A 16,348-nucleotide genomic window follows, 5' to 3' on the forward strand; every position below is an offset into this window, starting at 1 on the left:
TAGGACGGGAGATCCCTTTCAGGAGGGGCTGGCTTCCCTGTCCGCAGAAAAACTGAAAAGGTCACTGCTTCTTCCCACAAAGCCTACTTCAGACCAACTGGCTGAAGCTAGAGGAAAAAAAAAAAAATCACCGCAGCCCATTCTGTAGAGATCCATGCCCTGCGGCTTCCTCCTTGTCATTCAGATGTGGGCTAAGATTTGTGAGGACAAATAACCGCTTTCAAATATAGGGGTAACTATGGAAATAAATTAAGCCACTGATGCTGGCTTGATAAAACGCAGACCTAGGAGACCAGGAGGATGAGCGAAGGAGGGGGCCGAGGGAGCGGTCCCCCAGCACCCCAAGTGAACTCGTTCCCCGGCCATCCAAGGGCATTTGGAATAGTCTGGAATAGCTCCTGGTTCTCCAGATACAACCGCTACGGAAGCCCTGTGGTGAGCAAGTGAAGACCATGATGCCGCGTCCTTAACCTGATTCCTGGAGAGAAACCTAAAGGTGCCCTTCCATCGTCTGCCTGCCTGGGAACCCTCCCGTCAGGTGTACATAGGCCTCAAATTCACGTACGGGGCAGGTGGTAACAGACGCTGCTGGTCTAATGCCTCCTCCCCTCCCTCCGACACACAGCTGCAGTCGTGAAATGAATAAACTGGGATTCTAAGTCACAGGAGCCTCCAAGATAAAAGTCAAGCCAACCAAGGCACCTGCGGGCTTTGGAAAGTGTGTTGTTGTTTATGTGATCACTGCACTTGCCAAAATCAAAGGCTCTTCGCTCCCTCCTCTCTGGGCACCCCTTTGCAGTAAAAATATAGCCCCTGAAGAAGAAATGAAAACGGAAATAAAACAGGAATAAAACTCATATCATATTAGCCGCCCTGTGGGCACTTAAACATTTCTAGGGAATTGCCACTTTATACTCAGGGTCTGGAATGAGGGCTCTTATCCGGTATTTAGAACAGCAGACAGGCAGCCCGCCTCTTGTATCACCGGCCTGAAAGAGCCACTCGCAGCCGCAACTTGACCATGAACAGGAGGGTCTGGGCTGCGACGCATGTGATGATGAGTGGGTCCCACTTGCCGCAAATGGTTCTTGAAAGGAGTGGCTCCGACCAGCCTCCTGGGGGGGATGGAGAAGGCTTTTCCTCCCCAAGCGCTGCAGAGATAGATCCTGGCAAGCAGGGCCAGATCACACCAGGGGCTAGAGAAAGATATTTTCCGGGGGGCTGGGGAGGTGAGGGAGGGTGTGTCCAAAAAAACCACACTAGTTTTTTCTAAACTCCCTGCTCAATGATTATACATAGCAATTGGGGGGGCGCCTGCATGGCTCTGTTTGGTTAAGTGTCTGCCCCTTGATTTCAGCTCAGGTCCTGATCTTAGGGTCATGAGATCAAGCCCCACAGGAGGGCTCCATGCTCGGGAGGGAATCTGCTTGAGATTCTCTCTCCCTCTCTCCCTTCCCCTCCTTATGCATGTGCTCTCTCTAATAAATAAATCTCTAAAAAAAATAGCAATCAATAACTCACCGTTTGGGCTTTCACTCCACTAGTTCAGCCTGGTACAATGAGAGAGAGCCCAAACAGATGCAAGAAGGACAGATTTTGACCTGCGCCATTGATTCTAAGTAGCTAAATGTAAAAACTGTAAAACACTAAGCAGGTGGAAAGCACAGGAAGGGAGGGAGACACCCAGACAGAGTCTGGACACTGGCTCTGGTCCTGCCGCTGCCCTGGGGCGGGTACTTTCTCTTCCACTCGGGAAGAGAACTGAGTGGGCACCCGATCTGCAGTAAAAATATAGCCCCTGAAGAAGAAATGAAAACTTCTTTGCCTACAAAACGGCAGGACTGGCCCCAAAGCCCTTGCTGAAGCCTCTTCGAGCTCTGATGCTCCATGCTTTTCACCGCCCTTCTTTAATCAGAAACTATTATCCAACTGCAAAATGCTGTTTTCAACACACTTGTTTCCAACACTGACAATGTGAGTCACACATCTTGTTCATAATTGAGGATGCGATTGGCACAAATTATATCAAAAGACTATATACAGCAGCTCACAAGGGAAGTCCTGTTAAGGAAAGCAGAATGTAGCCCTTCTCTAAGCAGAGCCATGGGGCGCCCAGAAATGCTGCCGGTCCCCCCAAATTCACGTCTATTGGGCTTGGAAAATATTTTAAAATATACAAAAAAATTATGAGCGTTTTGGAGGGACGACAGAGTTTATGCTACATCAGTATTAAAATTTGTTTGCATTTCCATATTACAAGGTACCACTGGAGAGGCTTTTGAAATTTGCTGGGTACCTGGGGGAACCAGTTAGGGATGCCAGTTTTGTTCTAAATTGCAAAGCGGATTACTCATAAGAAAAGATTGACTTTCTCAGGTCACAAAACAAAATTAGGTTTCTCTTAGAAGATTCCCTTTTTTTGTGCCCCAAATAGTGTTGGGTGACTACAAACGGTAAACTCTTTGGAGTATTTCATAGGATAAAAGGTCCCACTGGCTTTAAACAAGCTTCTTCCCCATGGTGTGAGCAAAGCATTGAAAACGAGAATGAGGTTTTTAAAAAAGCTTTTCATTTGCCATTTGCATTTGGAAGATTGGAATACTCACACCATTTTGGCCAAGTCCCTAAGTGCTGTGTTAAGCATCTCAGCTAGGAACATTCGTGCCCAAGTGATTGAAGACATTACTGTTGTAACGCCTTGCCAATTTTCCTCATGTAGCTTTTGAGCTGTTTGCTTTCTCAGAATACAAAACCCAGAGACGTCTTCTGTAATTACACCAGATGCATTTAGAGAAGCACTCTTGGAGGCTGAGAACAACCCTACAACTACGGTTTGGTTTTCTTGCTGAAGAAGAGAGGAACCTGCAAATGGCACCTCAGTAACGATGCTTCGAGGTGGGGATCCCATTCACCCTGTCCTCATGAGGTTCATTTGCACTTAGCACACTTTACCCGGAAGCTTCATAATATTGCTTGACACAATACTGGGGGGCTGAACGTGGCTTGGGATTGTTAAAATGTCTTTGGTGGCCCCACTACCCGGTCCAGAGAGTCAAACTGCAGAAGTTTAAAAACATGCTTCCATCCAACTGGCCACAGGTACGTGACCAGTAACCCATGTGTGTCTCTGGGCAGCCTGTGCGGCGGGCAGACCAGATCTGCCTCTCTGAGCTTCTGCCACCACCCCGGGCCCCCTCACTCAACAGACCTCCTCTTCTCTGCCCCAGAGCTGGCCCCAGTCTCACAAGAGCCCTGTGCTTGCTTGAATGCTCTGCTGTTACGGTCTTGAAATGCTCAATGATGTTTGAACAAAGGACCCTGCAAATGATATAGCTGGGCCTGCTTCCCCTACCATAGGCCAAAGCCTGGGTAGAAGCAAAGATGTCCCTGTTCCCCAGGCTACATGGGGTGCCAGGCTGACCTACTAAAAATCGTGCTTGGCTCCCACCTCTTCAGCTTGGTTCTAGAACCTCTAGTGGCTCCCAAGCACCCCGCTCACACCAACAAAACCCCCCTCCTCTCCCAACCTGACACTTGGGGCCACTTACAGCCTTGTCTTGGACCCTCCTTGTCACCTTGACTTCCTTATTCGGACTCACGCCACGCACGGGCTCCTTGCCTACTGTAATCTTTGTCTCTGCCCATGTGTCTGGGGCTGGTTCACAAGTAGGACTCTGGGCACTCCCCTCTACCATTTTTTTCTGCCTTTAGAGCTACCGTGTTTGTAGGGCAACCCACCCCACTACTGACACTGCCCCAGCTCCCCCTCTTTGCAGCCACTACCTTCAGGGACTGCCTCTTCCTTTTCTCTGCAAGCCTCCTGTCCTATACTTTGAGCCCCAAGGTACCAAGCAGAGCTGGGCCACCTCAGCTGTAGAAGGTACCAAGGTACCAAGCAGAGCTGGGCCACCTCAGCTGTAGAATACTTGCCGGATGGCCACTGATAGCAGAGATGTGAACAATTATTCAAAATTTGGAGGGGTCCAAAAAAAAATCACCTAGAATATCCAGATTAACATATAGCTAGCTTGGGGCATAATCCACTGGTTTGACTTCTCCAGAAAACAGCCTCACTTTTTATTTGTGTACTGGGACGCAGCTCAGTAGCTGCCCAGGGAGCTGTTTACATTGCCCAGGGCCTCAGAGCCAGCTAAGAGGTCCATCTACGCAGCAGGACTACTGGTCTTTCTCCACATTCCAACTGCCATCTTGAGCCTTTACCACGCCAGCTTGAAAGCAAACCACCCTGGCTTTCTATAGGAAAGTGGATGACCCGGGGTAGAAGAAAAGACAGAGCTGTGTGACATACAGAATCCAATGCTGATGCCATGGTGGCTGCAGAGGTCTTGCTACCCAAGGGTGATTCTGACAAATGTACTACTGAAATCTGGCATTTAGACAGAACCTGAGTTCTCCCACTCGGGGAGGGACCCTTTACTCTGTTTCAATAGTTTCTTATTTTCTAAGTGATAAAAGGGGCAACCAAAAGGTTGAACAAATAGGAAATCACAATTAAGGAGAGAAACATGAGGAGGAGGAGGGTGGGGGTGCAGGGTTCTCCCCACCTCACCCACCACTAGATTTCCACATTCTGATAAATGAACAAGAAACAGAATTCTAGGGAGAAAAGACCTTGCAACAATATAAATATAAAATTCCTAGCCAGATGGCACCTGGATGGCTCAGTAGGTTGAGCCTCCAACTCTTGGTTTCAGCTCAGGTCACGATCTCAGGGTTGAGGGATTGAGCCCGGCATTGGGCTCCATACTCAGTGCAGAGTTGGCTTCAGATTCCTTCTCCCAGGTCCCCCTCTGCCCCTCCCCATGTGCACTCACTTTATCTCTCTCTCTCTCTCTCTCTCTCTCTCTCTCTCTCTCTCAAATAAATAAATAAATAAACTCTTTTAAAAAGACACCAACCAAAAAAAAAAAATACAAAAAAAAAAAAAAAAAAGACACCAACCAAAAAAAAAAACCCCTCCTTGGCCAAAATTTCAGCACCTACCCACCTGTTGGTCAACAACCCTATGAAGGGGTTGGTCAGGAGCTGGATGGTGGCTTTAGAGGCAAAAAGCAGGCCAACTTGCACATTTTCATTCAGGAGAGCTTTGTCTTCTCTGGGACAGTCAGGAGGCGCAGCGGATGTGTTAGTCACCGGGTGCTGCGTGGTGGCCGGCTGGTGCTGCGTGGTGGCCGGCTGGTGCTGCGTGGTGGCCGGCTGGTGCTGCGTGGTGGCCGGCTGCAGCAGCCCCTCGGGGGGTCCTCTGGGGCTGCTAGTCCCCGTGATTATGGTGGAGTTGTCATAATAAGAGAAGATGCTCTGGAATCTGTCTGAGGTAGAGGTGGTGAGCACTGGCTTGGGAGTCTGGATTTCCGTGGCATTCTTCTCATGATTAATGCTGTACAAGTAGCTTGGGATGATAGGGACTGCAGGCAAAAACACAACAGGGAGGCTGTGGCTGTATGGGAGCCCACCCCGGGGCCAACGGCAGCAAAATGACGGTTGTGTCAGATGCCACCCAGGGCCCAGAGTGGTCTGCCCCTGGAATGGGACCCCTGGGCCCACACTGGAAGGGCCTCACGGGGCAGAGCTACTGGAGAGAACAAAGCCCCAGGAGGCCAGGAGAGCTCCAGCTGCCCTCAGAGCCAGCTACTGTGCAGGAGGGACCTTCCTGGGGTTCTGGGCCTCTGTGGGGTTGCTCCTTCAGGGTTCCCTCACAGGAATACATTAGGAGAGCAAAATGTGGTCTGAAGTCTGTTCAGTGCTGACCTGGGGTCAATAGGAGCTCCCCAGAGAGAGAAACTCAGAAAGACCTTTAAGTGAATGAATCCAGGAAAGAGGGATCTTAATTTCATTACAGGTCTTAGGGGAAAAATAAACCCACAGGAAGTAATAACTCGGAAATCCTGCAACAGGCCCACTTCATCTTTCCATTACTTGAGTCGGAAGTCCCCCCAATGTTTCATGCAACCTGGAAAAATGTAAAAACTCCTGAGACTTCTACAAAGGCAAAGAAAAACTCATGTAAAAGCAGCTCTGGGCCTGTGTGTGACAACAAAGCATTCAACACAAAGGAGAAGCATGGTCCTTGTTACTGAACTCTGATGAGATCCCTACCCAGGTAATCCTGGAGGTGAGAACCCACAAATGCACAGGAGGGGAATAACCCATCCCTGAGAATCCAATTTCTTTTAAAAAGCTATTCATTAAGATTTTGGAGATTTTTAAGAAAAGTACACCAAATACTTTGCTCTTAATGGGGCTTACTAGAAGACCTGGATTTTAATTATTTAGTTCTTTAAAACTCCATTGTAGAGAAAAGACTAAAATCCAACACTGTTCAAACTGCTCTTGAAAAGGTCCCAAAACGTTTCCACCTGGAGCCTTGCACACTGATACAACATATTTCCAGGTCACTTCCCTTTTGGGAGGGAGGGATGCTGACCCTTTCCTTTAAATGATAAGCCAAATTGTTAATAACTATTAACATAATTCCAGGTTAGCATAACAATAATCATCATTTTTGCATGATAATTATTGTAATAATAATAAGGTTAGCATAATTTTTTTTGCATAATAATTATTGTAACGTTATTTTGAACCCCGAGGGACTGCCTGCCGGTTCTTAGTAGAAATCTTTTCATCGCGGTCAAAGCAGGCAGGGGGAAGCAGGAAATTATCAGGAGGAAACACAAGTTCTGGTTCTTAACAGATGTCACATTTTTTGACCTGACCACCAGGAAAACGAAGCCACAAAACGCGGCTGCAACCAGCCCAGTGGGCAGACGAGGGGATGGGGATGGGGGGGTGGCGGGGAGGAAGGAGATGCTTTTGCAAAGCCCCAAGAGATGCTTTTGCAAAGCCCCAAGCTTCCCGGGGCGCGCTCAGGCAGGGGAGGTGGGGCGGCCGGGGAAGGGGTCCCTGCGTACCCACGACGGTGAGCAGCATGTTGTCCAGCAGCAGCGCCAGGAACACGATGAACAGGATGAGCTTCCTGGAGTGGCGGCTCTCCAGCAGCCAGCGGAGCAGCGCCGGCGCGCTCAGGGCCATGCTCGGCGGCTGGGCTGCGGGCGGGGGCGCGCTGAGGGGCGGCGGCCCGGGGGCTCCCCGCGCCCCCACACCCCGGCCGGGTCCCCGCGTCCCCCGCTCTGCTCACCTGCGGCGGCTGCGCCCTCGGGGCACCTGCGCTCCGGCTCCGAGACGCGCGCCCGCGGCGTCGGGGCGCGAACCCGGGGCCCCGCGGGGGGCCGTCCCGCTCCTCCCGCCCCGGGCCCCCGCGCCCCGTGCGTCCTGCGGCCCCGCTCGCCCCGAGACCCCCGCGCGGCCCGGGCGCCCTCCCCGCCGCCCCCGCCGGGCCCCCCGGTACCTCGAGGTCGCCTGCGGCTGCCTGCCCCGCGCCCCGGGCTCCGTGGTCCGCGCGGCTCCACCCCAGCGCCCCGCCGCCGCCGCGCGCTTTACCCGGTCCGGCTCTGACGTCACGGCCGGCGGGGCGGGAGGGCGCCACCCCCAGTCCCGGCCTCGGGGCACCCCTGCGGGACCTGTGCCCGCCTCCCCGCCCTCCGCCGCGCCCCCGCGACGACGGCGACCCAAGGGATGGAGAGGTCAAGGGCCCTGGGTTAGGTCAGGGGCCCCACGAGGAGCCCGGTTCGCGCTTCCACCTGGCCAGCTGCTCCCCGAGCCTCGCTGCCCCCTGACACTGGCCATGAGGACAGGAAGGCTGCTGGGTGGGGGGTCGCAGCGTGTTGGGAGACAGGGACGGGTCTCTTTCCCGGGGAAGGCGCCCGCGCCCCACCGCTCCTCTCCTGTCGCCCCTCTGGAGCGTGATGCAGGGTGCCCTTGGGGTCTTTGACCAGCAGGTCCTTGGGTACCCTCACAGGGAAAGGGGACACGGCTTAGCTAGCGTCACCCTCTAGAGGGAGAGGGGGCGTGAGGACCCCAGGCCCTGGAGCCTAGGACTCGGAAAGTAGGAGCAGGGGCCTGGGCCTCTGGAGCCCCCAGGATAGGTCACCCTGGACAGGGGACACTAGAGACCAGGCAAGTACCTGGCACGTTAGCAAAAGGACTGAAGAGGCAGCTGGCCCAGACTCTGGATGCTGTCTGTAGTCCCCTGCTGGGTGCTGTGCCAGGTGGGGAGGTGGGGAGGGAACCTGGGGGGGGGGGGGGGGGTCAGGTTACCACAGACACAGTGCCCGTCTGTGGGTGCTCAGGAGCTGTAATCCTCACTACCAAGGGGTAAGGGCCCACTCTTGATTTCCAAGGTCCCTCCATTTTATAAGCAGCAGAGAAACAAACCGATGTCCCCCTGACACAGCTGGAGCTTAGAGACCCTTCTAGGGGGTGGAAAGAACTGGAGCTATTTTCTTGGAAAGCCACTTAGAATAAATGTTACTCTGCTGCAGTCTCCTAACCTGGAGCCCAGCCTTGTTTTATTAATGTTGGCTAATTGTCAGCTGGACGCTGCCTACGGGGGGGGGGGCATGGTGCCCCCCCCCTCACCTCCTTCCTTCCATACACCCCCATGCTCCCCCTGATGTGTGAGAAAAATGGTTGGATAAGTAAGTAGGTCAGTGACATGGGGACTCCGGGATGTCCCAGGATGTGTCAACTTAAATATTAAACAGGGAGAGAAGGAAAACCACTTAGGAGGAGAGGGCAGATGGCAGGGAGTCGTGTAGATGGCTGTGGAGGGTATCACCCTCACGGAGTGCCCCCAAGAGCCCGGAGTTCCAGAACCCAAAGACACAGGCTCTGCTCCATGCTTCCTTGGGCAGAGAGGTGTCATAAGCGCTCTTGTCAGGATGCCTGCCTGGGTCCCGTTCTGCTACTTCCTTGATAGGTGACCTTGGTTGGGCAAATTATGTAGCCTCTCTGTGCCTTAGTTTCCCCGTCTCTGAAATGGGGATACTAACTGCGACAACTGTGGGGTCGTAGTAAAGGTGAAATGGGAATCCCTTAACACAGTGCCCCGCGCAAAGCAAAAGCTTGGTGTATCCGCCATCCATTCCTCCAATAAATATTTATTGAGTGCGTACTGTGTGCCAGGCACTATGGTTGATGCTGGGGAGACAGTAATGGCCCAAGCAGGCAAAAATCACCATTCTTGGGGTGCCTACACATTCTGGTAGCAGTGCCATACAGGTGAACACAGGAAGCCACACCAGCTCCAGCTCCAGCCCAGCCAGTGGGAGGAATCTGGAGCCCACGAAAAAAGCCACTCTCCATGCTCCCTCCCTCTGATCTCCACCACCACCCCTGGAGCATCGTGGCCACAACAGTGAAGTTTTTCTTTAAGCCAAAAATTTTACATTATATTCTTTATGCCTTCAAAGTATATTTTCACTGCACTTCCAACAGAATTTGATCCAACTGTAATGTTTTTATCACTTAACTTCTTTATTTACCGCCTTATCTATTACATAAACTGCAACAAATTATGAATATGCATCAGCTTTAAAAAAAAGTTTTTTTTTTTGGCTGTATGTTCTAAGTTTTAAAATTCCCTTTACAATCGCGTTATTGGAACAATCATTAAGGCATCATACACACATAAGAATTTTGATAAATGAATATTAAACATAGTAAGAAAAATTGTAGGGATGCCTGGGTGGCTGTCAGCTAAGCATCTGCCTGCGGCTCAGGTCATGATCCCAGCGTCTCAGGATTGAGCCCCACATTGCGTGCCCGCTCAGCAGGGCGTCTGCTTCTCCCTCTGCCCCTCACCCAGCTCATGCTCTCTCTCTCTCAAATATATAAAATCTTAAAAAAAAAAAAAAAAAGAAAGAAAGAGAAATTGTATTAGAAGTGCATGACTCAGTGAGATGGATCGGGGAAGGATTTTTTGAGCCTTGACAAAACAGACACTAACATTGCCTCTGGATGGTTTTGTGCCTCTGGACAATATAACACAGTAAGGTAGTAAGAATCAGGTTGGATGAGAGTTGAGCCTCTTCTCCGACCAGTGGGAGACGGGAGATTTAGTGAACGGGGAGGTGATATAGGAGCAACCTCATGTCTCTACCCGGATCCATGTCAATCCTTTAAAATAGAGGACATGTGTAAATCGAGGGTCTCCCATGGCTTGGGAAGCCTTCACATATACCCAGCGTCCTGGCATTCCAGGTTGAAGATCCAGCCTGGGATGCCCAGTCTGGTCTGGATCTTTGGGACTCCATAACCTTCTCTTACCCCACTTAGCCCCTGCCTTCCCCTTCAGCCACCCTGGTTCCTCTCAGTGTTTCTCTGCCTCAGGGCCTTTGCACTGTTCCCTTTGCCTGAGAAGTTCTTCCCCTTCTTCTCCTAGCGATCACCTTCTCATTCTTCTTTATCAGCCCTAATGTCACTTCTTAGGAGAAGCCATCCTTTCGTGGAAACCCCCCTCCATTATCAGACAGGGCCTTCTCTTTTAAACCCTCACGGAACAGTTACTTCCTCCAGAACTTGTCTGCCCATGAGGAATAATATTCCCATGAGTGTGATCAATTATCTCTGTCTCTCTAGGTTATAGGACAAGGGGCACTCTTTCTGATCATCACCAAGATTGCTGAACACAGTCGATGCTTATTAAGTGCCTGTAAAGAGTATGTGCACTGGGCAGGTAGGGTTCCCTTCTGATGCAGAGCCATGGGAACCAGAGAGAAATCACCTTTGCTCAAAAAGGAAGATTCTATTTTTCTTTCTCTCTCCCCTGCTGGAGGCCACCCCTTGAAGACCAGGCTCTGAGAAAGACTCCTAGTAACACATTTGTTCTTACTGGGAACTAGGATCAGTGAGCTCAGCCACCGACCCCCCTGCCTCCACCCGCTCCCATCCTTTTCAAACAGTAGGGACTGGAAAGGTACAAAGGTGCCACCAGGGTTGACTTTTTGCAGTAAATTTCAATATTTAGGAACGATAAGGCATGAATGATAGGGAGCTGCTTCGAACATAGCAGCTATTTGAAATAGGCGTTATTCGAGATAAACTAGAATGAATCTAAGCTATAAATAGCATCCTGCCTGGGTCACTTTTACAAGTTATATGACTTTGGGCTTTTACTAAGCTCCTTTGTGCCTTATTCCTCATCTGTCATTCAAGCATGATAAGAGGCCCCCTCCCAGAGCTGTTATGGGGATTCAAGGAGATGATGCTTGCCTAGTGCCAGGCACACAGCAGATGTTCACACTCATAAAATATTGTCTGGCATTGGAAAAAGACACATGAAAAGATGTTTAACATCGTTCATCATCAGGGAAATGTAAATCAAAACTACAATGAGATATCGCCTCACACCTGTCAGAATGGCTAAAATCAAAAACACTAAGTAGCGTGTTGGCGAGGATGTGTAGAAAAAGGACTCAACTGCACTGTTGATGGGAAGGCAAACTGGTGCAGCCACTGTTGAAAACAGCGTGGATGTTCCTCGAAAAGTTAAAAATGGAACTACTGTATAATCCAGGAATCATACTACTGGGTATTTACCCAGAAAATTAAAAAAAAAAAGATTAATTCAAAGGGATACATGCATCCCTATATTTGTAACAGCACTATTTACAGTAGCCAAACTATGAAAGCAGCCCAAGAGCCCGTGGATAGACAAATTGATAAAGAAGATTGAATGTGGATATGTGTATAGTGGAATATTATTCAGCCATAAAAAAGAATGGGATCTTGCCATTTTGCAACAACATGGCTGGAGCTGTAGAGTATAATGCTGAGTGAAATAAGTCAGTCAGAGAAAGACGAATACCATATGATTTCACCCCGTATGTGGAATTTAAGAAACAAAACAAATGAACAAAGGGGGAGAGAAGAGAGGCAAATCAAGAAACAGAGTCTTCACTCTAGAGAACACATTGCCGTGGACCAAAGGGGAGATGGGTGAGGGGGTGGGGGGAACAGGTGATGGGGATGAAGGTGTGCACCTGTTGTGACAAGCCCTGGGTGATGTATGGAAGTGTTGCTTCACTATATTATTCACTTGAAACTAAATATAAATAACACCACTAACTATACTGGAATTAAAACAAAATGAAATAAAAAATTTAAAAAGTGTTCCCTGGCATTGGAAAAGTGAATGTGCTGAGTACCTGGAAGGTGTAGGTGGTCCGTGGGGAAATTTTTCAGGTACTCGCCGTATAAGAGAACTTGGAATTAAGGAAAGGATTTCGCTCCCAGGCATTGAACTGGGGAAGGCAAATAGTGTTCGGAGGCATCTTCAAAAGACAGCATAGTTCTGAGCCTAGTGAAGCCCGATGTACTAGTCAACATGGTGGTGGTGGGGAGCTGGTCTGCCCCCCTGGAGAACCAGGCACAGGGCACCAGGCACGTCACCCAAGGGGAAGCCTGAATGGCTACCAAGCTCATGCCACTCAGGTATGCTAGTGATCAGAGAAATGCCAAAGACCATGAGAAACAATGAGACATGCCTTGGCCCGGCAACAGTTAGGAAGTTGGGTAAATGCCATTTGTTGGTGAAGATGTAAGGAAATGGGGATCCTGATCTTGGGGTGGGGTGGGGACTGGTGCAGGCTTTCTGGAGAGCCATCAGGACCGCTTGGGGGAATGAAGTGAACAGGCCCCCTCCGATCCAGCCTATGTCTCCCCCTGCCTGTGTCTCAGGGAAATCCCTACGAGGGCCAAAAACGGGTAGACCTTGTAGTGCCCTCGGCAGCAGTGGGCAGCTGGAGGCAAGCCTGGTTTCCATCACTAGAGAATAAAGAAGTGAAACTAGGAGGAGCATCCTGGAGCCCTTAGAAGTGGCACAGATTTCACAAAACGTTGAGTAGGAAAGGAGGAGGGGGTGGGGAAGAGCAAGTTCTACGGCATGATTGCATGTTGGTTCATCAATAGCGCGCAGAGCACCCCATACATATCCAAGGCTGTGTACTGAGTGCACAGGAGCGGATGCCTTTGTCGGGGAGGGGCCCAGGAATGGGGGGATCTGGGGTGAGGTGGGAAAGTGGAAAGAAGTGGGGATAAACCAAGAAATGGGCCTTGCAAGGACCAGTGACCATAGTGTGCACAGATGATCAGCTCTCTGTACACAAGGTTCCTTCCCAAAGACGCTGTCAGCAAGGGAAGCCTGGAAAAGACAAAGGCTTTCCGTGCAGAGTTGGCATATGGGCCCCACGTGGACCCTGTCTCCCAGGGACGGGCAGGGCTGCGCTGTGTCTCGAGCCCGACTGAAGGGAAATGACAGCAGATGGAAACCCAGATCCTCAGGAAAGAACGAAGAGCTGCAGAAAAGGTAAATAAATATCTGGCGAGATGCAAAAGACTCAGATGTTTTCTGCTTTTTCCCCCTCTCTCTTATTTTAACCTTTTCCATTTACTTTATAAACCTTTAACTCTTTAAAAATATAACACTGTCAAAAAAAAAAAAAAAAGTACAACACCGTTTTGATGGATTCCTGACCTGTGTGGCTGTATTACTTATAACAACGATAACTATAGGGGTGAGGGTGGTGAAGATGTTATAAAGTGACCAGACTTCTGTGTTTTGTGTGCAGTGGTATATTACTAACGATAAATGGACTGAAAAAATTAAAGGTGTGCATTGTAATCTCTCAGGCACCTGTAAAAAATAATGCAAAGAATAGCAAAACAGCTAAACAGGAAATGAAAATTAAATGGAATTCTATAAAGTGTTCGGATAATTTTAGAAGGTGGGGAAGGAGGAACAGATGAGCAAAAACACAGAGGAGTCAATAACATGATAGATAAAATCCAGCTATACCCCAAATTACATTAAGTGGTAATGGACACTATTATTGAAAGACAGAAATTGTCCGAATGGATTTAAAAAAATCGTCTGACCTCTATGCTGCGTATAAGAGACACTTTACGTATAAAGACACAGACGGGTTGAAAGTCAATGGGTGGGAAAAATATACCAGGCAAACCGTCACCATAAAAGGGTAGAATAATTCTATTAATGTCAGATCACATTGATTCCCAAACAAAATTTTAAACAGAGATAAAAAGAAGGTCCTCTCGTCATGATTAAAGTGATCAATGCCGTAGGAAGACACAGTCATCATAGTGGGTATGTTCGTCATAATAGAGCTTCAAAACATATGAAACGAAGCCAGAAAAGGAGAAAAAAGATAATTTCACAATCCTAATTGAAGGATTTTTTTTTTTTTAAGATTTTATTTATTTATTCATGAGAGAAACAGGCTGAAGGAGAAGCAGGCTCCATGCAGGGAGCCCGGCATGGGACTCGATCCCGGGTCTCCAGGATCACACCCTGGGCTGAAGGCGGTGCTAAACTGCTGAGCCACCCAGACACCCCTAATTGAGGGATTTAACACTTCTTTCCCCTCAACTGATGGAACACCTGGACCAAAAGAATCAGCGGATATTTGAGATCAAAACAATACCAACAACCACATTGGCCTAATTGATATTTATTTACCCTGAACCATAGCGGGCTGCATCCTTTTCCGGTGATCGTGGAAGGTCTCAGCCAGGCTTCATCACATTCAGAGGGTTTTTTTGTTTGGTTGGTTGTTGGGTTTTGGGTTTTTTTCCCTTGAAGCCAGCTCGATCAGTTGCTGAGCATACATATAAATAATGAGGCTACGATCGGTGGGGGGAACAGGCGCATTTCATTTCCATTCGTTTCTGAGCTCTTCTGCATACTGCAAAAGAACATTTATTTTCTGTTTAAAATTGAACCAAATCTGTTGTGGTTGAAGAGGGAACGGCAAAGCAAATGTCAATTCACTTGAAGGACGCCTTGCTGACTGCCGATAAAATTAAGTCATAGATGCTCTGACTTAATAATCCAATCACTGAATTAACTGGCTTCATGCGGCATTATCTGTAAAACGCAGGTCTCCAGGTTTGGCCACTTTAATAGAATCACCAACCTGTCTGAGGACATTCGCTGTAATTGAGGGCGGCAAGGAGCCAGCCAGCTGTGAAGAGCAGTGTTTCATTACCTTCATGCCTTGAATTTCCACCCTCACTTGGACCACTGCCGTCATCCCCAGTGGCTACCCCAACGGCCACCCAGGCCTCCCACAGTCCACCCTCCTCACCACCAGCTGGAGAGAGCTCCCAGACACCCGTGAGGTCATGCTCTTCCCTGCTCTAAGGCAGTGGCCTTCACTTGGGATAAGGTCTTCACTGTGGCTCATGGGACCCTGTCCAGCCTCAACCACCACGTCCATTTCTATTTGCCACATTGCCCTTGCCTCTGATCTAACACTGGATTCCCTTATGATTGATTACCTGGGCTCTCACAAGGCTTCAGATGTCTTTGTGGGTCCCGAGGGTCCCAACATTGCAGCCTGAAGAGCTCTTGGCCTGAAAGGCCCTCACCAGCCTGGCTCATGCAGCCTCCACACCTCTCTGATGCCACTCTGCCTTGCTGTCCCCCTCCAGCCACAAAGGGCTCCTTGGAAGCTGGGCTCCCCGCCTCAGGGCCTTTGCACTCTGTTTCTGCCTGCGAAGTTCTTCCTCTTCCTCTTTGCCTGATTATCTTTCTCATTCCAGTCTCCCATCTGTCTATGCACTCTGCGCTCCTTCTTACCCCAGAGCCCTCCCTCAGGCCATTTCTGCTGCCCAGAATGTCCTCCCTTCCTCCCCTTGATCTACTTAATTCCCCCTTAGCCTTTATGCCTCAGGTCAAGACACAAGTGAGTTAAAAGTAAATGGATGGACTTTTAACATAAGCCTCACCTTTCATTTTAAAGGTTTCCATAGAAATGTAGTTATTTTATCTTTCAGCCATATGCTAATTTTTTCCCTGCCTGCCAACAACAAGCATAAAAAGGGAAGCCAATTACAAGTGCGAATAACGTGGTCTTCTTTTGTAACTCAAGGCTTGAAATGTTCTGTTAAGCAAAGTCTCCTCTGGCTTGGTATTAAATAAACTCTTTTGAAAGAAAAGAGCAAGTGGATGGCAAAGTATTTCCTCTTGGGGAAGTCCTCACGGACCCTTACGCCTATGTCCCCCGAGCTATATTGATAGGTCCCTAACCCTGTTATTCCTGGCACTTAGTATAATCACAATTTCACTGCGATTGTGATTAAAGTCTGACTTTTGCATCCTTCTCCATGCAAGCTGAGGCCAGGTCCTCTGGTGTCTTACCACATCATCGCCCCCAGAGCCTCACACTGCCTGGCACAGAAAACGCTGCGTTTGGCTCACAGTCCCAGATAACCTAAGAAGTGCCATCTGAGGGTAACCAACTGAAGGGACCCGTGCCTTAACAGGTGTCTCCCCTCCCGCCCAGTGACGTGCTAGGCCTATCTGGTCCCCTGCCTTTGCAAAAGCGATTCCCTGCACCTGCAGCGTGTACCCGCTTCCACCTAGCCAAGCCCTGTCTCCTCCTACCTGGTTTGGCATGAAAAACCTTTT

The 16,348-nt window shown here is 49.4% G+C and overlaps 1 protein-coding gene across 2 annotated transcripts in view; it reads right to left on the reverse strand.

The window, feature by feature from the left end:
• SLC18A2 (solute carrier family 18 member A2) overlaps positions 1 to 7,454 on the reverse strand; it is a 36,644-nt gene extending 29,190 nt beyond the window's left edge. For both annotated transcript variants that reach the window (XM_041742706.1, XM_041742707.1), the window contains exons 1-3: positions 7,367 to 7,454; positions 6,930 to 7,064; positions 5,009 to 5,426 (exon numbers count right to left, since the gene is read on the reverse strand). In XM_041742706.1, the coding sequence (XP_041598640.1) occupies positions 5,009 to 5,426; positions 6,930 to 7,050 (539 nt within the window). In that variant the 5' untranslated portion in view covers positions 7,051 to 7,064; positions 7,367 to 7,454. The remainder of the gene's footprint in view (positions 1 to 5,008; positions 5,427 to 6,929; positions 7,065 to 7,366) is intronic.
• Between the last annotated feature and the right edge of the window lie 8,894 nt (positions 7,455 to 16,348).

The sequence above is a fragment of the Vulpes lagopus genome, chromosome 2 (genome assembly GCF_018345385.1).
Source record: "Vulpes lagopus strain Blue_001 chromosome 2, ASM1834538v1, whole genome shotgun sequence".
Classification (NCBI taxonomy): domain Eukaryota; kingdom Metazoa; phylum Chordata; class Mammalia; order Carnivora; family Canidae; genus Vulpes; species Vulpes lagopus.